At 40.4% G+C, this 24,590-nt stretch overlaps 2 protein-coding genes across 2 annotated transcripts in view; both read right to left on the bottom strand.

The window, feature by feature from the left end:
• The window catches only part of nup98 (nucleoporin 98 and 96 precursor), a 54,034-nt gene extending 44,041 nt beyond the window's left edge, over positions 1-9,993 (bottom strand). Inside the window, exons 1-7 of the mRNA XM_083774475.1 lie at positions 9,836-9,993; positions 6,611-6,712; positions 4,490-4,585; positions 2,608-2,802; positions 2,218-2,363; positions 1,909-2,016; positions 875-1,067 (exon numbers count right to left, since the gene is read on the bottom strand). Coding sequence (XP_083630601.1) covers positions 875-1,067; positions 1,909-2,016; positions 2,218-2,363; positions 2,608-2,802; positions 4,490-4,585; positions 6,611-6,692 — 820 coding nt within the window. The 5' untranslated portion in view covers positions 6,693-6,712; positions 9,836-9,993. The remainder of the gene's footprint in view (positions 1-874; positions 1,068-1,908; positions 2,017-2,217; positions 2,364-2,607; positions 2,803-4,489; positions 4,586-6,610; positions 6,713-9,835) is intronic.
• A 4,344-nt stretch (positions 9,994-14,337) lies between these two features.
• On the bottom strand, positions 14,338-21,255 carry pgap2 (post-GPI attachment to proteins 2). The gene is made up of 6 exons (XM_083774462.1): positions 20,964-21,255; positions 19,663-19,831; positions 18,866-19,112; positions 17,655-17,761; positions 17,444-17,552; positions 14,338-15,652 (listed from the first exon to the last, which is right to left on the bottom strand). Exons 2-6 carry the CDS (start codon positions 19,828-19,830, stop codon positions 15,522-15,524), a joined length of 762 nt encoding a protein of 253 aa, XP_083630588.1. The 5' UTR covers position 19,831; positions 20,964-21,255; the 3' UTR covers positions 14,338-15,521.
• Positions 21,256-24,590: the final 3,335 nt, after the last annotated feature.

Genomic DNA, 24,590 nt, shown 5'->3' with positions numbered 1-24,590 from the left:
CGTCTCTCTGTGTGTTGTCTCCTGTCCGGGCCCCTCCTACGTCTCTCTGTGTGTTGTCTCCTGTCCGGGCCCCTCCTACGTCTCTCTGTGTGTTGTCTCCTGTCCGGGCCCCTCCTACGTCTCTCTGTGTATTGTCTCCTGTCCGGGCCCCTCCTACGTCTCTCTGTGTGTTGTCTCCTGTCCGGGCCCCTCCTACGTCTCTCTGTGTGTTGTCTCCTGTCCGGGCCCCTCCTACGTCTCTCTGTGTGTTGTCTCCTGTCCGGGCCCCTCCTACGTCTCTCTGTGTATTGTCTCCTGTCCGGGCCCCTCCTACGTCTCTCTGTGTGTCGTCTCCTGTCCGGGCCCCTCCTACGTCTCTCTGTGTGTTGTCTCCTGTCCGGGCCCCTCCTACGACTCTCTGTGTGTTGTCTCCTGTCCGGGCCCCTCCTACGTCTCTAGGCTCTGTGGGTTGTCTCCTGTCCGGGCCTCTCCTACGCAAACCCATACTGATCACGCGGGTGCCGTCTACATTCCGGCTGTCACCCGTCTCTCCGGTGATCACCAGACTATATCTGGTTGTCACATAGTCTATTCCTAAGGCTATGAGTCATAATATCCTGCACTTTGGGTTAAAAGATCTCCTCCTAATATCCTGCAGGATTTTGTCAAAAAACGAACATTTTGTGCAGCTGTTTTTGCTTGTAAAATGTTTTATATTGATTTTGGCAACACAAAGTCTTTCTCAAATGTCATAAATACATATACCTAACATCTGAAAGAAGTACTGGTGCCTTAGTTTACTCATACAGTATGTGAATTTTAGATCATGAAATATGAAAAGACAGACAGACAGACAGACAGACAGACAGACAGACAGACAGACAGACAGACTCACTGGTTCCGAAGCTGGTCTTGTTCTGGCCGAAGGAGAACCCTGTGTTTGTCGCCGAGGCTCCAAACAGACCGCTGGCCGTGCTGGGAGCCGCCGGCGCCGCGGCGCCGAAGAGACCGCCGGTCGCTACGGCCGCCGTGAGAGGGTTGGTGGGCCCGCCCTTCCTACCGGCCTGGTAGTCCTCTAGCCTCAACTCCTAGGGAGACATTTATATAACATTATAACATCCTCTAGCCTCAACTCCTAGAGAGACATTTATATAACATTATAACATCCTCTAGCCTCAACTCCTAGGGAGACATGTTATATAACATTATAACAGACTGGTAGTCCTCTAGCCTCAACTCCTAGGGAGACATGTTATATAACATTATAACAGACTGGTAGTCCTCTAGCCTCAACTCCTAGGGAGACATGTTATATAACATTATAACATCCTCTAGCCTCAACTCCTAGGGAGACATGTTATATAACATTATAACATCCTCTAGCCTCAACTCCTAGAGAGACATGTTATATAACATTATAACATCCTCTAGCCTCAACTCCTAGAGAGACATGTTATATAACATTATAACAGACTGGTAGTCCTCTAGCCTCAACTCCTAGAGAGACATGTTATATAACATTATAACAGACTGGTAGTCCTCTAGCCTCAACTCCTAGAGAGACATGTTATATAACATTATAACAGACTGGTAGTCCTCTAGCCTCAACTCCTAGAGAGACATGTTATATAACATTATAACATCCTCTAGCCTCAACTCCTAGAGAGACATGTTATTTAACATTATAACAGACTGGTAGTCCTCTAGCCGTAACTCCTAGGGAGACATGTTATATAACATTATAACATCCTCTAGCCGTAACTACTAGAGACGCATGTTATATATAACATGTTAGAACATTATAACAGGCTGCAATGTTGGTACTCCTAGAGAGAGAGACAGTGTGAGAGCGTGTGTGTGTTTGTGAGTGAGTGAGTGAGTGAGTGAGTGAGTGAGTGAGTGAGTGAGTGTGTGTGTGTGTGTGTGTACCTCCAGGCTCTTGTTCTCGTACTCCTTCATGGCGGTGATACACTGGTGTTTGGTGTTGATGCTGGTGGTCACGCCCCCTTTCACCATCGTGTCACTTCCTGTTGGAGGCTGGCGGGGGGGATATCGATATCATAATAATAATAATAATAATAATAATAATATCATAAATAGTAGTAGTAACAGTAATAGTAGCATTAATAGTATTATAAACGTATGTTAAACTTTAAGGTGGTTCCAGGTTGTTGCTGAGCGTCGGTGGTGGTAGTAACAGTAGTAACAGTAGTAGTAATAATAGTATTATAAACATACGTTAAACTTTAAGGTGGTTCCAGGTTGTTGCTGAGCGGCGGTGAATCCAGATCCTCCAAACAGAGAAGCCGTCGCTCCACCGAACGGGTTGGACGTCGTGTTGGTGTTTCCAAACAGACCCCCGCTGGCTGTGCTGGTCCCGAAATCTATAAACACATTAATATAATATAATATACACACACATTAATATAATATACACACATTACACACTATAGTACTGTACCAAACAGACCCCCGCTGGCTGTGCTGGTCCCGAAATCTATAAACACATTAATATAATATAATATACACACATTATAATTTGATTTATAATGTGTATAATGTTAACGTACTCCCGAAGGCAGCAGGCTTGGTTTTATAATAATAATAATAATAATAATGTTAACGTACTTCCGAAGGCAGCGGGCTTGGCCGCTCCGAAGGCATTGCTCTGCTGTGAGGAGAACAGTCCTCCTGTAGTGCCGGTGTTGGTGGATCCGAACAGACTGGTCCCGCTGGTTTGCGTGGTTCCCCCAAACCCGAAACCTGCACTGGTCGTCTGGCTGGTGACGGGCTGGCTGAATGTACTGGAGCCAAACAGGCCTCCTGGTGGAGAAACACTGTATTACACACTGGAGCCAAACACCATTAGTGAACAGACTTTAGCCCCTTCTCCTTGCTGATGCGCATTCACGTGAGGAGGAAGGGTTATCTCAATTCTGTTTGGACCAAGGGTTAGGGCCGAGGGTTAGGGCTAGAATCCTCTTCAGACAAAGTGACATTGTGACATGACTTAAAACGGAGCAACATCACAGAGGGCTGAAAGGCGGACGAGGTAAGAAGCCTTTTTTGTCCTTTATTATGGAAAGATATTATAATAACCAATATTACTTTAATGTATTAACAATCTGCATCGCAGATTGTTAATATTGTTAATAGTGAGTTGCATTCATACAACGTTACCCATTCATTTGGCGCCGCTTCTGCGCTTTATTCTTTTTTATTTATCGCCGGTGCCCCGGTGATACAACTCGGATGCAAGCTAGCTTATTAGCAAGCATCAGTCTGACCCCCCAGACCACGATGTGTCAACATTCTGCAGTTTAACTAGCAGTCTGACCCCCCAGACCACGATGTGTCAACATTCTGCAGTTTAACTATCAGTCTGACCCCCCAGACCACGATGTGTCAACATTCTGCAGTTTAACTAGCAGTCCGACCCCCCAGACCACGAAATGTCAACATTCTGCAGTTTTGGAGCTCTTAAAAGCCGTGAAATAGCCTACTGTATCTTCATAACGCTGTCACTGCATAACGTTGGCTACTCGCTGCAGTGATAGCTATGGTTTTATCATGACCAATGTTAAGCTAATCCCCACAAGTTGCATAACTTACATAACTAATTAGCAATGGTGGTGTTTTTTTCCCAGGCAAACCAGCTATGGAACAGACTGCAAGCTGCTGTACAGACTGTACATTGGATGGAGATTAATGGCATTTTCATTGATAGAAAATTACTCTGTTCTTAATGATATTAAAAACAATTAACACAGTGACCACAGCCCCTTCTTTCTATACTGTAAATTGTTTTTCCTTTTTCTAAGCCTGTATATGATATATATCTGTACCCATGCTATACAAACTGTTAATACAATAATCAATGAATCAGGTACAACTGTTGAGCAGGTGTCAGAATGAGCTATATCTAGCTGAATTACATTCTGCATGGTGGGCTACCAAGATGAGACAAAATTACAATATATTTATTTCATCATAACCACAGCAATGTTATATTTACGTTCCATCTCTACAGCTTAAATGGAAAGTAGTTTCCAAAGTGGGTTATGGGCTAAATGATAGTTTGTACACTCTCTGAGTTAATTAACATTGATTTTACAATATAAATTGGGGGTCCCAGAGACAGAAATGCCATCAAATGGGGGTCTGTGGGCTAATTAGTGTCAATTTGGGGTCCTTGACATAAAGAGTTTGGGGACCACTGGCCTGTAGTGAGCTTGCAGATCAGCCATTTTCTGAGAACAGGTTGTATATCAATATATTATATCACATATCAATATCTACAAGGGACGTTCAATATTTAGGGACGTTCCAATTCCTAGGGGGATGATTTATCTCCCTACCCCTTGACACTCATTATGTAGGGACAAGGGCTGAGGGGTAGGGTTAAAAAAGGAATTGGGAAAGGGCCTTTGTCTCTCTTCCAGAAACAGGCCCCTGGGTTATTTATGTTCGTTCTAGAGAGTTCAGAATGAAAAGAAGAATCTAAACTCACCAGGTTTATTCTGTGTGGCTCCAAACAGACCTCCAGTGTTGGGTGTGGCTCCAAAAGCTGAACTGCCAAAACCTCCAGTGGTTCCAAAGCCAGTGCCTGAAAACACATCAAATACACATCAAATACAAATTAAATACATCAAATAAGCACAATAACTTATTCTGCTGTCCAAAGGTGGAGGTAATAAAACTATATGTAGATTAAAATACGGTCAAAATGAACATAAGAGGACGTCGGCTGGTACTAGAATGCTTGAATTTTATATAGGCAAAGAAATGGTACAGAAAAATGCAATGAATTAGTTTGGTTGGTTAGTCAATATGGCACATACGGCAAAACTAGGCTGAGCCTTTCTTCTTCTCGATGTAAACAACAATAACAAAGCCCGCCTTGGTTCCCCGGATATCCGGTGATAAACACAAATGCATCATGGGATATGCAGTTCAACTTAATTCGTTTCTTAGTAAGCCGTATCAATCGCAATTACAATCAAATAAATCATACTGTGAATTAAATCGACTTCTTTTGTTTATAATCAATTATCTTTTTAACTGTAATAATAATAACAATATGCAATGAACACATTTAACTGTTATGCAATATAAACATTACACAAATGAACTGTAACCTAAATTAAGTTACAACACTATAGGCTACAGGATCCGAACATCATTCAGACGGAGCATTAGTCCGACATGCGGGAACAACGGTCGGACTAGCGCTCAAACATGCACTGCTCCGTGTTATGGTTAGGTTAGGGATAGAGGTAGGTTATGGTTAGGGATAGAGGTAGGTTATGGTTAGGGATAGAGGTAGGTTATGGTTAGGTTAGGGATAGAGGTAGGTTATGGTTAGCTTAGGGATAGAGGTAGGTTATGGTTAGGGATAGAGGTAGGTTATGGTTAGGTTAGGGATAGAGGTAGGTTATGGTTAGGGATAGAGGTAGGTTATGGTTAGCTTAGGGATAGAGGTAGGTTATGGTTAGGTTAGGGATAGAGGTAGGTTATGGTTAGCTTAGGGATAGAGGTAGGTTATGGTTAGCTTAGGGATAGAGGTAGGTTATGGTTAGGTTAGGGATAGAGGTAGGTTATGGTTAGCTTAGGGATAGAGGTAGGTTATGGTTAGCTTAGGGATAGAGGTAGGTTATGGTTAGGTTAGGGATAGAGGTAGGTTATGGTTAGGGATAGAGGTAGGTTATGGTTAGGTTAGGGATAGAGGTAGGTTATGGTTAGGTTAGGGATAGAGGTAGGTTATGGTTAGGTTAGGGATAGAGGTAGGTTATGGTTAGGTTAGGGATAGAGGTAGGTTATGGTTAGCTTAGGGATAGAGGTAGGTTATGGTTAGGTTAGGGATAGAGGTAGGTTATGGTTAGCTTAGGGATAGAGGTAGGTTATGGTTAGCTTAGGGATAGAGGTAGGTTATGGTTAGCTTAGGGATAGAGGTAGGTTATGGTTAGGTTAGGGATAGAGGTAGGTTATGGTTAGGTTAGGGATAGAGGTAGGTTATGGTTAGGTTAGGGATAGAGGTAGGTTATGGTTAGGTTAGGGATAGAGGTAGGTTATGGTTAGGTTAGGGATAGAGGTAGGTTATGGTTAGCTTAGGGATAGAGGTAGGTTATGGTTAGGTTAGGGATAGAGGTAGGTTATGGTTAGCTTAGGGATAGAGGTAGGTTATGGTTAGCTTAGGGATAGAGGTAGGTTATGGTTAGCTTAGGGATAGAGGTAGGTTATGGTTAGGTTAGGGATAGAGGTAGGTTATGGTTAGGTTAGGGATAGAGGTAGGTTATGGGTAGGTTATGGTTAGGTTAGGGATAGAGGTAGGTTATGGTTAGGTTAGGGATAGAGGTAGGTTATGGTTAGCTTAGGGATAGAGGTAGGTTATGGTTAGCTTAGGGATAGAGGTAGGTTATGGTTAGCTTAGGGATAGAGGTAGGTTATGGTTAGGTTAGGGATAGAGGTAGGTTATGGTTAGCTTAGGGATAGAGGTAGGTTATGGTTAGGGATAGAGGTAGGTTATGGTTAGGTTAGGGATAGAGGTAGGTTGTCGGTCTAATGACTGTCGGACCAAAACACGTTGTCGGAACTTACAGTAGTAGTATTACAGTAAAGTATTAGTACTTACTCTGCTGTCCAAAGGTAGACGTCGCTCCGAAGCCACCGGTGGTTCCTCCAAACGGAGCTCCAAACGAAGACTTGTTGAACATGATGTCCTTTTATGGACGTCCTGTTAGAGGACAGACAGAGAGACACATGACATAGATATGAGTTACGTCTTCACAACCCTACAACACCTCTGAAGAACACCCTGGACAACGCTCCACACGTCCCAGACTCTTCTCCCTTCTCTAAAACACCCTGGACAACGCTCCACACGTCCTAGACTCTTCTCCCTTCTCTAAAACACCCTGGACAACGCTCCACACGTCCTAGACTCTTCTCCCTTCTCTAAGACACCCTGGACAACGCTCCACACGTCCCAGACTCTTCTCCCTTCTCTAAAACACCCTGGACAACGCTCCACACGTCCCAGACTCTTCTCCCTTCTCTAAAACACCCTGGACAACGCTCCACAGTCCACACGTCTTTTAATAATAAAAATCACACCCGTGTGAAGTGAGGGGCGCTCTTATCATCATGCATCATCTCATTCCCGGCCAATCACAATTTGCGTCCTCACTTTTGTCTGCAATGTTTGTGTTTACAGAATGTTTGTGTAAACAATGGACATTGCCCCTCAATGGGGCAATGTGGACATTGCCCCTCAATAATGTAACTGATATACAGTAGAAATATTAGACCTTTAACTGGGAAAGCACCCGTCTCATTTTATACTTTGACTATTCAAAAATAGCAGATCTACAAGCTCCTAGTGCGTCACTTTGAGCTTGTAGAAAAAACATAACCTAACACTAACACTAACAATTATGAATATATCTTTGAATACATCCTGATCTTGTATGTAAAGCAACAATATTGAACTGAAATCTTTGCTTCTGGGGGTCCCTGGAACAAAATGTTTTGAAATGGTGATCGGTGGCCAAATACATTATAATGTTTTGGTGTCCTTGAAAAGTTTGAGCACCACTGATATGGAAATAGAAGTTTATCCAGAAAAAGGTTATAATTTAGAAAACATTTGTAGTATCGGGGCCTCAGGTCTTAATGGGTTAATGTTGAATGTTCAAATCGTGTTACTGTAAACTTTACTTTACTACTGAAATGTTTTATTGTTGTAACATTTTGGGTGAAATATCTGTTTTAGCACCGAGGTGTCAACCTCTTCGACCCAAGAGCAAAACAACAGATCTACAAGCTATTCTAGCAGTGGTTTTCAACCCAGGGGTTGACACTAAGGTCTCAGAGGCACTGTGATTGGTTCAGGGCAGGGGGGCATTCAGCCAGATATTTCGTGAAGCCTCATTTGAAATCGGTAGTTCATATAATGGCCTGTTGTGGCGCTGGACTGGACCCAAAAAGCCCCATAGCTCCATAGAGGCCCATGTATTTTGGCCCAACTTCACCTAGACTGTATTACCTTAATAAACATGGTCATGAATACTTTCTTCTTCCAGTCACTAGTTTAAAGTCTCATTTCTAATGTCATAATATTCTTTTTGGAAAATTATGGTCCCATTAATTAAAAAAATGACCATAAAGTATGTTCTGAGGGGCGTGGCTACCGTTACAGTCTATGATCGGGATTCCCCTCCCACTCAAGAGTCTTCTCCTCCCACTCGAGTCAAAATAAAAACCAACGGAGAAGAAGGGGGGAAGTCCCGCCTCGTTGTCTGGGCAGCCAATGACCAGCTGGTACAAAACGGAGCCAGCCAATGGCCAGCTGGTACCAAACGGATCTAGAAAGATGGCGACTTACATCAGGAATTAGCATATTATTACAGGCTTCATTTTACGTTCATGTTAGACCCGGGGAACACTTTGTCCATATTTTTTACAGTCTATGGTTCAGGGTCTTATTGACAGCAGTGTTTTGATTGGTTCAGGCCAGGGGTTGACACTAAAGGCACTTGCCCACCGGGCAAGTACAGGTCATGTCCTACTTGCCCAAAGGTCCTGCTCACTTGCCCCAAAAGTAAAGAGTCGCATTATAAAAGGATAGATTTCCTGGGGCTGTGCGTTAAAAAATGTCATACATCAATTGTTATGCCAAATACAGTACATAGCTATGAATATGACTATGGGTTCACAATAGTTATTTTATGTTTAGGTGAAATCTGCACATTCTAGGTCAACACTAACAGTGCTCTTATTTTACTTTCCACAGACCAGAAGACAGAGCGCTCTGGTCACGTTCAGGTGTTTAGACAGATATCTGGTGTTGTGTTTATAGAAGACAGAGCTCTCTGGACACGTTCAGGTGTGATATCTGGTGTCGTCAGTGTTTATAGACGGTTGCGTCTCCTCTCAAATGAGCACTTGCCCTGGTGAGCAACCTGACAGCAAACTCCACCTGCCCAGACGTTTTATTTAGCTGCCAGGGGCAGGTGGGCAACCTTAAGTGTCAACAAACGCCTGCAACCAGTGGTCCGGGGACCAACAGTGGTCCTTGAGGGGGTTCCAGGTGGTCCATAGCAAGATGTTGTTAACCAAATGGACCCTTATATATTATTTTTTAACTCTTGAGAGTAAAATGAAACCAAATGGACCCCTATGGGTCTACTTGGTTTAATTTTACACTCTCACCAAGAGTTAAATTATTGTTAATCATCTGCATTACTTAAGTTACAAGAAGTCTACACTATTAGAGAATGTAGAATAATTTTGATCAACGTTTGCCTGTAATATCTCCTAATGGTACCAACATCAATACAGCATGGAATTGTGGACAAGATCTGATCCAACGACAACAACAACAGTATTCTTTAGTTTTGGGTCTGAGAGGCTAAATGTCATCAGATGGTGGTCTAGTATTATACTATTATTTCATAGTATTATAGTATTATTGTTATCATTTTATGAACGCCAGTAAACCCAGTACTCCAGCCACAGCTTAAGTTGCAGATCTGTTGTTTTTAAAGAGCGACACCGTCCTACTGCGCAGCATACATTACATTAGGTTAGCTCAGCCGTTAGCAGCTAACTGGCGAGCTAAGGCTAGCATTCCCAACAACACCGAGTTCCACATGAATATAAACATAATAACACCATGAATAATTACCATGAATGAGCTCCACGGTCAGACCTGACGGAGCTCTGTCGGCGTTAATGTGACTGGCATGTCAATAAACAGCGTGTCTCGCGCTGCTGATGCTGCTAATGCTAACTGCTATGAGTTCCTCGTAGTAAACAAAACAACACTTTAATGTTTTTAAACGTCTTTAAAACTCACCTCCTCCTGTGACGTCACTCCCTCCTCCTATGGGCTTTGAACGCCGCGGTAAATGAATATGAATCAGATTAAAGTCGTTTGTGATTAAATGTCAGATTAAATATAGTTTAATGTGTGTCACATTTACTGTTAGCCACGCTGCTACCTGATGCTAATGTCTGTGCGCCACGGAGACGTGACGTCATCAACACGTTACTTTCACTGTTGCCACATCTGTGGAAGAAATAAGGCAAAACAAGACCAAATATGGTCATTAATATATTCCTAATAAAACATGAAGGTTTATAATAATAATAATAATAATAATAAAAAAATAATAATAATGTTTTGGTTATTTATTAAAACATTAAAACATATTATTGAATGAATAAAAAATGGAGGACCCTGTTGTAAACAAGTGTAATGATTGATTGATTGAAGTATTTGTTAACAGCAGAATTACAGTACATTTCAAGCACAACTCAATACAAAGACTGTTAACTGTGAGTGGACAACACCATAAAGCATTACACTTGTTTACAAGAGGGTCCACCTTGTTCAATTCATCAAAACATTTAGAGATGTATAGTTTAATTCACATCCATTCATTGTTAATAGTTATAAATTAAATAACGACTAGTTTAATTCACATCCATTCATTGTTAATAGTTATAAATTAAATAACGACTAGTTTAATTCACATCCATTCATTATCAGTGGGTTAATAACTAGTTTAATTCTAGTTTAATTCAAACTAGTTTAATTCACATCCATTCATTTTGATGAATTGAACAATGTGGACCCTGTTGTAAACAAGTGTAATGCTTAATTGGGTCGTCCACTCACAGTTGACAGTCTTTGTATTGAGTTTGTGCTTAAAATGTACTGTAAATTCTACAAACTGTTAATAAATATTTCAATCAATTTCAATCATTATTAATAGTTATAAATTAAATAACGACTAGTTTAATTCACATCCATTCATTATTAGTAGTTAAATAACTAGTTTAATTCACATCCATTAATTATTAATAGTTATAAATTAAATAACGACTAGTGTAATTCACATCCATTCATTATTAATAGTTATAAATTAAATAACGACTAGTTTAATTCACATCCATTCATTATTAGTAGTTAAATAACTAGTTTAATTCACATCCATTCATTTAAAGTTTATTTCCATTTGAGCACCGTCGTATGACAGAAAATAGCAGATCTACAAGCCCACAACACGTCGTGGTTGCAACGCGCTGTGAGCTGGTAGATCATCACATTTGTGCTCCGTCGCAGGACGGTGTCGAGCGACGAAAATAGCAGATCTACAAGCCCACAACACGTCGTGGTTGCAACGCGCTGTGGGTTTGTAGAACTGTTGAGCTGAGCTGAGCTTTGAGCTGCACTGTGATGCAGAATGCAGTGAAAAGTGGGTATTAACGCCATCTGGTGGTTGAATTATACTGACAGAGCTACAATTATACTCGAATGGCCAGTTCACACTAACCTTTTAACAGGTAGTTGTAAAATAAACTTTATTCTCAATGTGTTTATTTATTGGTTAAATAAAATATATGCTAAGAATTCACCTAATTGTTTACTTTAAATGAAGGTAGTTATTTAACTACCATTATTGAATGGATGTGAATTAAACTAGTCGTTATTTCATTTATAACTACTAATAATGAATGGATGTGAATTAAACTAGTCGTTATTTAATGTATAACTATTAATAATGAATTGATGTGAATTAAACTATAGTTGTTTATTTCATTTACAACTATTAATAATGAATGGATGTGAATTAAACTATAGTTGTTTATTTCAATTATAACTACTAATGGATGTGAATTAAACTAGTTGTTATTTCATTTATATAAACTTGGTTACCTGATGTGTTTTATTATTTATATAAACTTGATTGATGTGTTTTATGTATATACATTTGATTACATGATGATTGCCAGTAAAGTAAGCAATACAACTTACTCTTCTTTAATATGTCATCAGTGCTCATACCCGAAGGCGGGGTTGGCGAAAGGGCCTTTCTGTGTGGAGTTTGCATGTTCTCCCCGTGTCCCCTAGGGTAGATACCCTCACAAAAACATGCAGTAATCCTGGTCACTAAACTGCCTCCCCCTGGCCAGCCGGGGTGCCTGATGGAGGGGAAAGGAATTGGTTGGAATAACGTGTTCCTTCCACGCGCTACGTCCAACCAGGGAAACTCCCCCCTGCCAGGTGTAAAGGAGCAACTTGGACACTCAGGCATGAAGGAAGCATGAGTTCAAGTCCGTTGCTCTCCCCTTGTCCCCCATATATGGGGAGTTGGGGACTAGGTTGGTGGAGGGTGTGTAGAGCCCAGGATCACATTAGATGATTGACACAGGGGTGAAAAATGGGTTACAAAATCGTGGGATAAAAAATATATTAAAAAAAAATATATATATTTCATCATGACTTTTCACAAAAAAACTAAAATAGATATCACGGAGGGGCAAAATCGGTGAAAAACATGCATCCCCCCCCCCCCTAAAACAAAAGAATATTCCTAAGAATTCCATTGTGGGTGTTTATCACTCTATCACTAAACACGGGTGAATCATCTTGATGATGTACAAGATGTAGCCTACAGCTCTAATGCCTCGTTCACACCAGGGGGGCAGTCAGACAGATATTTCGTGAAGCCTCATTTGAAATCGGTAGTTCATATAATGGCCTGTTGTGGCGCTGGACTGGACCCAAAAAGCCCCATAGCTCCATAGAGGCCCATGTATTTTGGCCCAACTTCACCTAGACTGTATTACCTTAATAAACATGGTCATGAATACTTTCTTCTTCCAGTCACTAGTTTAAAGTCTCATTTCTAATGTCATAATATTCTTTTTGGAAAATTATGGTCCCATTAATTAAAATAATGACCATGAAGTCGCGTATGTTCTGAGGGGCGTGGCTACCGTTACCGTCTATGATCGGGATTCCCCTCCCACTCAAGAGTCTTCTCCTCCCACTCGAGTCAAAATAAAAACCAACGGAGAAGAAAGGGGGAAGTCCCGCCTCGTTGTCTGGGCAGCCAATGACCAGCTGGTACAAAACGGAGCCAGCCAATGGCCAGCTGGTCCAAAACGGATCTAGAAAGATGGCGATTTACAGTGCATTAGAATGCAAGGGATTTCAGGCTTCAGTTTACGTTCATGTTAGACCCGGGGAACGCTTTGTCCATATTTTTTACAGTCTATGGTTCACACCTACGAAGCTACCGTAGAAGCTGCTGCTTCTAGCTTCGTGGTCCCATGTTATCTCTATGCAGAGCAGCTTTTTCGTTTTGAAGCTTTTTTTTCCTAGCTTCGTAGGTGTGAACGAAGCTTAAGGTATATTAATGACATAGTAAAATGTTGGAAATGAGTGGTAACACTGGTAACACAATCAAAGAACAAAGAATATAGTAATGATTTAGGAATGAGAAACATGTTTAAGGTCACATTCTCACCTAATACTTCGGTAGACTCATGCGTATGGGCGGAGACTTTGGGATTCTTGCATATTTAATTTGCTGCGGTTTGCCTTCACACTGTCATCCGTAGAAATTGGAAACGCAGCAGGGGGGACCTTTATCAATGTGTTCCATTCATAAACCTAGCCTACAACACAGTGAAATCTATTGTGATAAAATTATACTCATAACGTGCATGTGTCGTGCCGTCTGGGACTGGACCCCCCCCCCCCCCCCCCCTCTCTCTCTCTCACTATACGCACGCAGCCACAGTGCCACACACTGTTCTTTTGGGCATGCAGGCACAGCGCTGAGCGCACTGATATAACAGACAGCAGCGCAAAATGTTTACACGTTTATTGAGATGAAAGTTCCAGTCCCCACTAGTCCCCACACAGTGACAGCACTCCATGTTTACGGCACGCACAGACAGACAGAATATTCTGTAGGCTATAATACTATTACACTGCACTGCAGTGTTCTTCTTTCTTAAGCAGTCCTCATTTCGATCAGGGCTTCAGTCTCCTCATTCGACCACGTCTATCCACGGTAACGGGACATCTTTGCGCTGCGTAAAATATGCTTTCTCCATCTCCAACTGTGTTCAGCTCCTCACCCGCCACATTGTTTGCTTCATTTCCTTTATTTACTGCGGATTGCATTCACACCTGCACCGAATCGTAATCAAGTGCGATTGGAAGCGAAGCGAAACCCCAGTTTTTGCTCGGAGTATAATGCGGTTCTTTGATACGCTGAGCCTTCACACCTGCCAAACGAAGTGCACTTTCTGAAAATGCGCAGCAGAATTCGTTTTAATCGCAGCAAAGCTCTCTGGTATGAATGTGACCTAAGACTCAAACACAAGCGTCTAGATGGTTTGTTTCAAAACTATCTTTTTATTGTCCGTCCAGAATATCAAATATAACAGACCATAACCATAGTAACCGTACAGTCAGCAGTATTATAACATATGTACATACTGTTGTTAATGTTTTACTACATAGTAAAACATATATACATGTAATGTATATATGTTTTACTACATAGTAAAACATGTATCTGAGTTTCACAACACAAGATCACCAACTTGCTTTTAAACTGTTGTTTTACAGTAAATGTAATAATAATAATATAAACTGTCGTTATACATACAGTAAACATATAAATAATACAAGTTAATTAATTAACTAACTAACTAATTAACTAATTCATTCATTCGTTAACTCTTGAAGTCATTCATTCAGTCAGATTGTCTTTGGCAGTGGTTTTCAACCAGTGGTCCTTGAGGGGGTTCTTTAACTCTTGATTCACAGGTCCATTTGGTTTCATTTTACACTCTCAAGGTTAAAATCTGTATTACTTTATTTACAAGAAGTCTACACTATTAGAGAATGTAGAAGAATTGTTATTTTGATCAACGTTTGCCTCTTATCTCTCCTAATGATACCAACATCAATACAGCATGGAGCTGTGGACACAATCTGATCCAACAACAACAAAATATTCTTTAGTTTTGGGTCTGAGAGGCTAAATGTCATCAAACGGTGGTCCGTGACTCAGATGGGTCTGAGAGGCTAAATGTCATCAGATGGTGGTCCGTGGCTCAGATGGGTCTGAGAGGCTAAATGTCATCAAATGGAGGCCCGTGACTCAAATGGGTCTGAGAGGCTAAATGTCATCAAATGGAGGCCCGTGACTCGATGTGAAAATGGTCTTTGGAATCAATAGAACCATCATGGAATGTGTTGTGCTGTGTGTGTGTTCTGGTTCTGTGTGTGTGTGTGTGTGTGTGTGCATATATCTAAATGACGGAGCGGTTGCGCAAAGACCCGCCCGGCAGCACGTGTACTTTTTGTTGAATTACTCATGACAAAGTTGTACAGTATGTATGTCCATAACATAAACCTCACTAGTTCTTTGTTTCAATCATTTTATTATTATTATTATTATTACCTGATCATCTTCTTCTTAAATAATACAATTATTGAAAGACAGAACTAGTGTATTGTCTGCGCGTGCTGCTTGCTTATTTTATGGATATACATACTGTTGACAACTTTGTCATGAGTAATTCAACAAAAAAATACAAAAAAAAACCTCGCACAAATAAATTGCATTAAACAGTGCTGCCGGGCGGGTCTTTGCGCAAACCGCTCCGTCGTTTAGATATATGTGTGTGTGTGTGTGTGTGTGCGTGTGTGTGTGTGTGTGCGTGTGAGGTCAGTATCTCTTGTCCTCAGGGGGCGTGGCCACCAGTACTTCCTGGTTGCTGAAGTCCAAGGCTGCAGTGAGGTGGAACGCCATGTTGGATCCAACGACCAAGTATTCTAGGAGCGCAAAGACGGTGTAGACTGTCACACACACACGCACGCACACACGCACACACACGCACGCACGCACGCACGCAAGCAAGCACGCACACACGCACGCACGTGTAAGAAAGAAACACAGACAGACAGAAATTATTATAAAGAGGTGCCAAATATTAAAGTTTTTTTTCCCCCTGCTGTTTTAACATCTGACTTCTGTGTTTCACCCCAAATGGTTTTTAAGTTAAGCTTAATTCAATATTTAGATATTTGATATTAACTTTACCTTCCTATATAAACCAATTGTAACTTCACACTCGTCTCTGCTTCTGGTGGCTGATATTGTCCTTTTAATGAACGTTAGACTGGTTGAAAACACACGTCTCTGCTTCTGGTGGCTGATATTGTCCTTCTAATGAATGGTAGACTGGTTGAAAACACACGTCTCTGCTTCTCGTTACTGCTTACTGGCCTACCAGCATGTGCACTTAAGCCTCTCCAGCTGATCCAAAATGCCACAGCTCGCTTGGTCTTCAACCAGCCAAAATTCTCACATGTCTCCCCCCTGCTCCGCTCCCTCCACTGGCTCCCGGTCGCTGCCCGCACAGAATACAAAACTCTGATGCTGGCATTCAAAGCAACCAAAGGTATGGCTCCCCCATATCTTGCAAGTATGATCGAACCCTACAAACCCTCCCGCGCACTCAGATCAGCCAACGCAGGGAAGCTGGAAGTACCCTCACTAAAAACGCCGGGACAATGCTCCACACGTCTTAGTCTCATCTCCCTTCTGGCTCCAAAACTGTGGAATGCACTTCCCATTGCAGTCAGAACTGCAGCATCACTCCCAATCTTCCGCCGTAGTCTGAAAACCCACCTTTTCAGACTCCATCATGGCCCATAGCACTTACCCCACCCCCTTAGATAGCATTTCTGTAGACTTAGATAGCATTTGATACAGACTTATAGCATGTTATGTAGACAGCACTATAATTGCATTGTATGTAGTCATAGCACGTCATAGTAGATAGTACACATGTATAGCATAGTAGTATAGATGTATAGTTTATATGTATAGTTTCATTATATAGATATTCCACTGTTACTTTCTTAGCTTACACATGTTTCATGATAAATGTTTTTATGTGATGTATTCCCATGCTTTTTTGTTCTTGCTTAATGTAAGTCGCTCTGGATTAAGAGCGTCTGCTAAATGCCTAAATTGTAAATTGTAAATTGGTGACTGATATTGTCCTTCTAATGAATGTTAGACTGGTTGAAAACACACGTCTCTGCTTCTGGTGACTGATATTGTCCTTCTAATGAACGTTTTACTGGTTGAAAACACACGTCTCTGCTTCTGGTGGCTGATATTGTCCTTCTAATGAATGTTAGACTGGTTGAAAACACGTCTCTGCTTCTGGTGGCTGATATTGTCCTTCTAATGAATGTTAGACTGGTTGAAAACACACGTCTCTGCTTCTGGTGGCTGATATTGTCCTTCTAATGAATGTTAGACTGGTTGAAAACACACGTCTCCGCTTCTGGTGACTGATATTGTCCTTCTAATGAATGGTAGACTGGTTGAAAACACACGTCTCTGCTTCTGGTGGCTGATATTGCCCTTCTAATGAATGTTAGACTGGTTGAAAACACACGTCTCCGCTTCTGGTGACTGATATTGTCCTTCTAATGAATGGTAGACTGGTTGAAAACACACGTCTCTGCTTCTGGTGAGTAAACTAAAGCGTTGATTATCGCGGTTAGGGAAATATAACGTCAAATCCTCACTTCCTGGTTCACAGAACTTGTTGTGTAAACAGTAAAACTCACTTCCTGGTTCACAGAACTTGTTGTGTCGTCTGAAGAAGTATCCCGCTGCTAGGCAACAAGACACGTTGAACAGGAAGACACGCAGCTTCCAACGATATGATGTCACTTCCTGAGAGAGGACGGGGAGGGGGGGGGGAGATGTATCAGCTCATGTGGAGCACTACAGTATACATGTAAACAACATGTGAAGCAGTATGTAGAGTATTTTTACCTCTGTGTGTAGAGAGTACTTTTGGATAGAGTACCACAGTCTACATGTAAACAACATGTGGAGCAGAGAGCCACCGATGAACACGATGAATGAGTTCTTATGGACTTCTGAAAAACACACAATAATATAGTATAAATACACACAATAATATAGTATAAATACACACAATACATTACCCTGAAATACACACACGATACATAAACAGAGTTCTTATGGACTTAATATACTTGGCTGTAGACAAATGTACAAGAAGCAGATCCGACTACATTTCTTTTGGCCCCAGACGGTTGAAAAGGGTTTGGTTTCATTAAGGATCTTAGATGTACAGTCCAACACGGATTGGATATAAAAGGCTCTTTTATGTGACTACATGTTGTATTTATATCTGGGCCACAGACAAGACAGTACTTTCATTACAGATGTGACTACAGGTTGTATTTATATATCGACACCACAGCGGTCAGTAAATACTTACTGAATGTCTCTGTGGAGGAGACGTACGTTAGCAGTAATAATAATAATAATACTTACTGTAACTGCTGCAATTATTCCTAATTTGTTTTGTATTTAAGTTATTTGCTGCTCATGTTTGCTTATTCAATACATGTCCAAGTTGGACCGGAAGTGCAATTGTTTGGCTAATGCGGAACCCTTTATATGGCCTTCTGATGTCAGGTAGACGGGAGACATGGTTGCACACCTGTCATTTGACAGTGTGATGCAGAAGTTCAAGTTTATGTGTCGCTGTGTTCATGGCCATGGCATGGGCACTAGTGATCTTCTCATTCCCTTATGCTTAGAGCAGCCAGTAAGGTATGTTAATGTTGTTATTGTTTGTTTGCATGTTATTTGAGTGTATTTTCTTTATTTTATTCATGCTTTATGATGTGTTGTTTATGCCATGTTATACTAAGCATTTGTTTATGTTTTGCTTTTGTTGTTGTTTATCAGTTTGACGTTGGTTTGTGTGCTTCACAATAAATCCATCAGTATGCAGAACAACTGACTCGTTTTTGGACAAGAGCAGAGGGAGTGATACTTACTGTATGTCTCTGTGGAGGAGACGTACGTTAGCAGTAATAATAATAATAATACTTACTGTATGTTTCTGTGGAGGAGACGTACGTTAGCAGTAATAATAATAATAATACTTACTGTATGTTTCTGTGGAGGAGACGTACGTTAGCAGTAATAATAATAATAATACTTACTGTATGTCTCTGTGGAGGAGACGTACGTTAGCAGTAACAGTCCAGTGTTCTCACACAGAGAACACAAACACACCGCGGCCGTCAGCAGGCGGTCAGTCAGGCTGCTGCTGCGGCGCCAGTATAACATGCAGTAAGAGGCGGTGATCAGATAGCGGGGGGCGCTGTGGAGCCCGATGCACGTCCTCCAGATGTAGCGCTCTGGAACCAGACTGATGGAGGCGGAGATGGAGGGGAGGTAGTTATCCACCTAAAACACAATGCACATACCAGACAGTTGAGTATAAGTCACAGGCGTTGACACTAAGGGTCGCCCACCTGCCCCTGGCAGCTAAATAAAACACTAAGGGTCGCCCACCTGCCCCTGGCAGCTAAATAAAACACTAAGGGTCGCCCACCTGCCCCTGGCAGCTAAATAAAACACTAAGGGTTGCCCACTTGCCCCTGGCAGCTAAATAAAACACTAAGGGTTGCCCACCTGCCCCTGGCAGCTAAATAAAACACTAAGGTTGCCCACCTGCCCCCTGGCAGCTAAATAAAACACTAAGGGTTGCCCACCTGGCCCTGGCAGCTAAATAAAACACTAAGGGTTGCCCACCTGCCCCTGGCAGCTAAATAAAACACTAAGGGTTGCCCACCTGCCCCTGGCAGCTAAATAAAACACTAAGGGTTGCCCACCTGTCCCTGGCAGCTAAATAAAACACTAAGGGTTGCCCACCTGCCCCTGGAACGTAAATACATAAGTGTAGTGTAGTGTAGTGTAGTGTACAGTACAGTACAGTACAGTACAGTGTACGTACCAGACAGTGAGTATAAGTACTCTCAGAGTAGTGGTACATCAGAGACAGAACCAGACAGAGGATCAGTCCAGTCAGAGCCAACAGAACCGCCCCTACGGCCAGGTGGGGAAACGGGACTCTGATGAGAGGACGGTCCCTCTCCAGCCCGATGTACCCCGCGTGTACCATCCTGGAGTACACACATATACACATGTATTTATACACATACAGTATATGTGTACAGTATAAATACTTCACTAAGATACCCATGTACCTGTCTAAATACTTCACTAAGATACCCATGTACCTGTCTAAATACTTCACTAAGATACCCATGTACCTGTCTAGATACTTCACTAAGATACCCATGTACCTGTCTAAATACTTCACTAAGATACCCATGTACCTGTCTAAATACTTCACTAAGATACCCATGTACCTGTCTAAATACTTCACTAAGATACCCATGTACCTGTCTAAATACTTCACTAAGATACCCATGTACCTGTCTAGATACTTCACTAAGATACCCATGTACCTGTCTAGATACTTCACTAAGATACCCATGTACCTGTCTAGATACTTCACTAAGATACCCATGTACCTGTCTAGATACTTCACTAAGATACCCATGTACCTGTCTAAATACTTCACTAAGATACCCATGTACCTGTCTAAATACTTCACTAAGATACCCATGTACCTGTCTAGATACTTCACTAAGATACCCATGTACCTGTCTAAATACTTCACTAAGATACCCATGTACCTGTCTAAATACTTCACTAAGATACCCATGTACCTGTCTAAATACTTCACTAAGATACCCATGTACCTGTCTAAATACTTCACTAAGATACCCATGTACCTGTCTAGATACTTCACTAAGATACCCATGTACCTGTCTAGATACTTCACTAAGATACCCATGTACCTGTCTAGATACTTCACTAAGATACCCATGTACCTGTCTAGATACTTCACTAAGATATCCATGTACCTGTCTAGATACTTCACTAAGATACCCATGTACCTGTCTAAATACTTCACTAAGATACCCATGTACCTGTCTAAATACTTCACTAAGATCAATATGTCAGTTTGTCACATTCAATAGATCCTGTGATCTTTTCAGATGAAACAACAATTGAATTGAACATGGTGGACCCTCTTGTAAACAAGTGTAATACTTAATGGTGTCGTCCAGTCATATAGTAACGGTCTTTGTATTGAGTTGTGCTTGAAATGTACTGTAATTCTGCAAACTGTTAACAAATACTTCAATCAATAATTATAATGTTATAACAGATAAGTGCTCTTACCTTCAACCTTCACAACTGCAGCTCCATGTGAGCCAATCACATGGACTTTAATATGACTTCATGTCATTAATACTCATCACTTTATTAATATGTATATCCTCTGTTGACTCTCCAGCTGTAAGATGAGCTACTGTAGCTATAATGAACTAAACAGAGCTGATGATGTCACTTATTATGAATACTAATGCTCTATTCAGACTGTCGGCGTCACACGTGGACTGTTTACATCAATTAAGGATCAATTCTACGTCATTGATTAATTACTCCGTCTATAAAAGTAAATAAAACACATTAACGGTTCATCCGGCTGCCTCGAGCTGTTTAGGCTGAGCTGCCGACGTCATCAACCCGGAAGACCAACATCGCCGACCCAAAGTAATCTAGTGAGAGAGTGACGTCACTAGCGTTGCCTCCCATTGTAATAATGGAATGCGGAAGTGCTCATTCTATCTCAATGGGATAGTTCCAACGTGTGGAACTACAGCCCATAGAGATCAAAGCGTGTCGCCACTATCTAACTATTCCACTCATGGCAAAAGAGCCAATCAGAAGCAGGCTTGAAGCGGCGTTGCCAAAAGTCTGCTTGTGTTTTTCTCTCAATGATATGTTTAAATGTTTTATTCTCTTTTTATTTACTGACCATCATAATGTTATCAAATTTGTATACATAAAACACATCAATCAAGTTTATATAAATAATAAAACACATCAGGTAACCAAGTTTATATACCGGTAAATGAAAACTAGTTTAATTCACATCCATTAGTAGTTATAAATTAGATAAACAACTATAGTTTAATTCACATAAAGAGCTAGTTTAATTCACATCCATTCATTATTAATAGTTATAAATTAAATAACGACTAGTTTAATTCACATCCATTCATTATTAATAGTTATAAATTAAATAACGAATAGTTTAATTCACATCCATTCATTATTAATAGTTATAAATTAAATAACGACTAGTTTAATTCACATCCATTCATTATTAATAGTTATAAATTAAATAACGACTAGTTTAATTCACATCCATTAATTATTAGTAGGTTAATAACTAGTTTAATTCACATCCATTCATTATTAGTAGTTAAATAACTAGTTTAATTCAAAACCATTCATTATTAATAGTTATAAATTAAATAACGACTAGTTTAATTCACATCAATTCATTATTAATAGTTATAAATTAAATAACGACTAGTTTAATTCACATCCATTCATTATTAATAGTTATAAATGAAATAACGACTAGTTTAATTCACATCCATTCATTATTAGTAGGTTAATAACTAGTTTAATTCACATCCATTCATTATTAATAGTTATAAATTAAATAACGACTAGTTTAATTCACATCCATTCATTATTAATAGTTATAAATTAAATAATGACTAGTTTAATTCACATCCATTCATTATTAGTAGTTAAATAACTAGTTTAATTCACATCCATTCATTATTAGTAGTTAAATAACTAGTTTAATTCACACCCATTCATTTAAAGTTTCTTTCCATTTGAGCACCGTCGTATGACAGAAAATAGCAGATCTACAAGCCCACAACACGTCGTGGATGCAACGCGCTGTGGGTTTGTAGAACTGTTGAGCTGAGCTGAGCTTTGAGCTGCACTGTGATGCAGAATGCAGTAAAAAGTGGGTATTAACGCCATCTGGTGGTGGAATTATACTGACAGAGCTACAATTATACTTCTCCGTCCAACAGTGTTTCACCACCCTCCATTGGTAGCGCAGATACAGCAGAATGTAGTCTCTGATGCCACCTGGTGGTGACAACCGACAACTGCAGGACTCCGTCGAATGAGCAAATTTTGAATTTCCTGTTGGAGAGCTAGCAAATTTAAGACATCCGGTTGCCTTCAGAATAAAATAATTAATAATAATTCGACAGTGCTGTGACGGGCCTAGCTAGCCAGCTAGCCGCTAGCCGCTAGCTGAGCAGCTAGCTAGTAGCTGTGTGTCTTCACTTCCGGTTTTACAAAATAAAAGCATGCTGCGACGTGTCAAGTTAATTCTTCAAGTGTTTCCGCTTTCCTTTCAAAATACAACCGACCCACCGGAAACAGCCGCTCGGCTGTTAATAAAACTAAATAATAATAATAAAATGTATTTATTTATTTATTTGTAGCACCTTTCATGAAATGAAATGAAATGCAGCTCAAAGTTGGAGAAAAAAGAAAAGAAAAGCAGGAATAAAACATTAAAATAATAGCAGTAAATAATACAGTGAGGACATTAATTACAATAAGTTAGCTTTAGCTATCGATAGCTTTATGCTATCTTCATGGGTATTAATACGTGTTTAAGTGTTTTATTGTTGTTCTAAAAAATAGAAGATTATTTAACACAAACTGTCGATTCAAATAAAGAAAGTTTTACAACAAATAAAGTGTATTTTTACGTCATGAAGACACACAGCTACTAGCTAGCTGCTCAGGTAGCGGCTAGCGGCTAACTGGCTAGCTAGGCCCGTCACAGCACTGTCGAATTATTATTAATTATTTTATTCTGAAGGCAACCGGATGTCTTAAATTTGCTAGCTCTCCAACAGGAAATTCAAAATTTGCTCATTCGACGGAGTCCTGCAGTTGTCGGTTGTCACCACCAGGTGGCATCAGAGACTACATTCTGCTGTATCTGCGCTACCAAATGGAGGGTGGTGAAACACTGTTGGACGGAGAAGTATAATTGTAGCTCTGTCAGTATAATTCCACCACCAGATGGCGTTAATACCCACTTTTCACTGCATTCTGCATCACAGTGCAGCTCAAAGCTCAGCTCAGCTCAACAGTTCTACAAACCCACAGCGCGTTGCAACCACGACGTGTTGTGGGCTTGTAGATCTGCTATTTTCTGTCATACGACGGTGCTCAAATGGAAAGAAACTTTAAATGAATGGATGTGAATTAAACTAGTCATTATTTAATTTATAACTATTAATAATGAATGGATGTGAATGAAACTAGTCATTATTTAATTTATAACTATTAATAATGAATGGATGTGAATGAAACTAGTCGTTATTTAATTTATAACTATTAATAATGAATTGATGTGAATTAAACTATAGTTGTTTATTTCATTTATAACTACTAATGGATGTGAATTAAACTAGCTCTTTATGTGAATTAAACTATAGTTGTTTATCTCATTTATAACTACTAATGGATGTGAATTAAACTAGTTGCTATTTCATTTATATAAACTTGGTTACCTGATGTGTTTTATTATTTATATAAACTTGATTGATGTGTTTTATGTATACAAATTTGATAACATGATGATTTTGCGGCATTTCTATTTTCTACACTCTCAGTGTTAAATTAACATTGATTTTACAATATAAATTGGGGGCCCCAGAGATAGAAATGCCATTAAATGGGAGTCCGACTAATGCAGGTCAAACTGGCCCTGGGGTGTCATTGAAATTAATCACTGCTAGCTGTCACAATCTTCTCTTATGGGGGTCCCTAGCATATCTTTTCAAATGGGGGTCCACGGTCTAATTAGTGTAAATTTGGGACAAGTTTGGGAACCACTGCTTGTTTTAGGAACAATATGGAACCTAAATGAATGTACTCGAATGGCCAGTTCACACTAACCTTTTA

This window comes from Protomyctophum parallelum, assembly GCF_964188405.1.
Source record: "Protomyctophum parallelum genome assembly, chromosome: 1".
Lineage (NCBI taxonomy): Eukaryota > Metazoa > Chordata > Actinopteri > Myctophiformes > Myctophidae > Protomyctophum > Protomyctophum parallelum.
The sequence above is the reverse complement of the archived record's forward strand: the minus strand, read 5'-3'. Positions and strand labels throughout refer to the sequence as shown.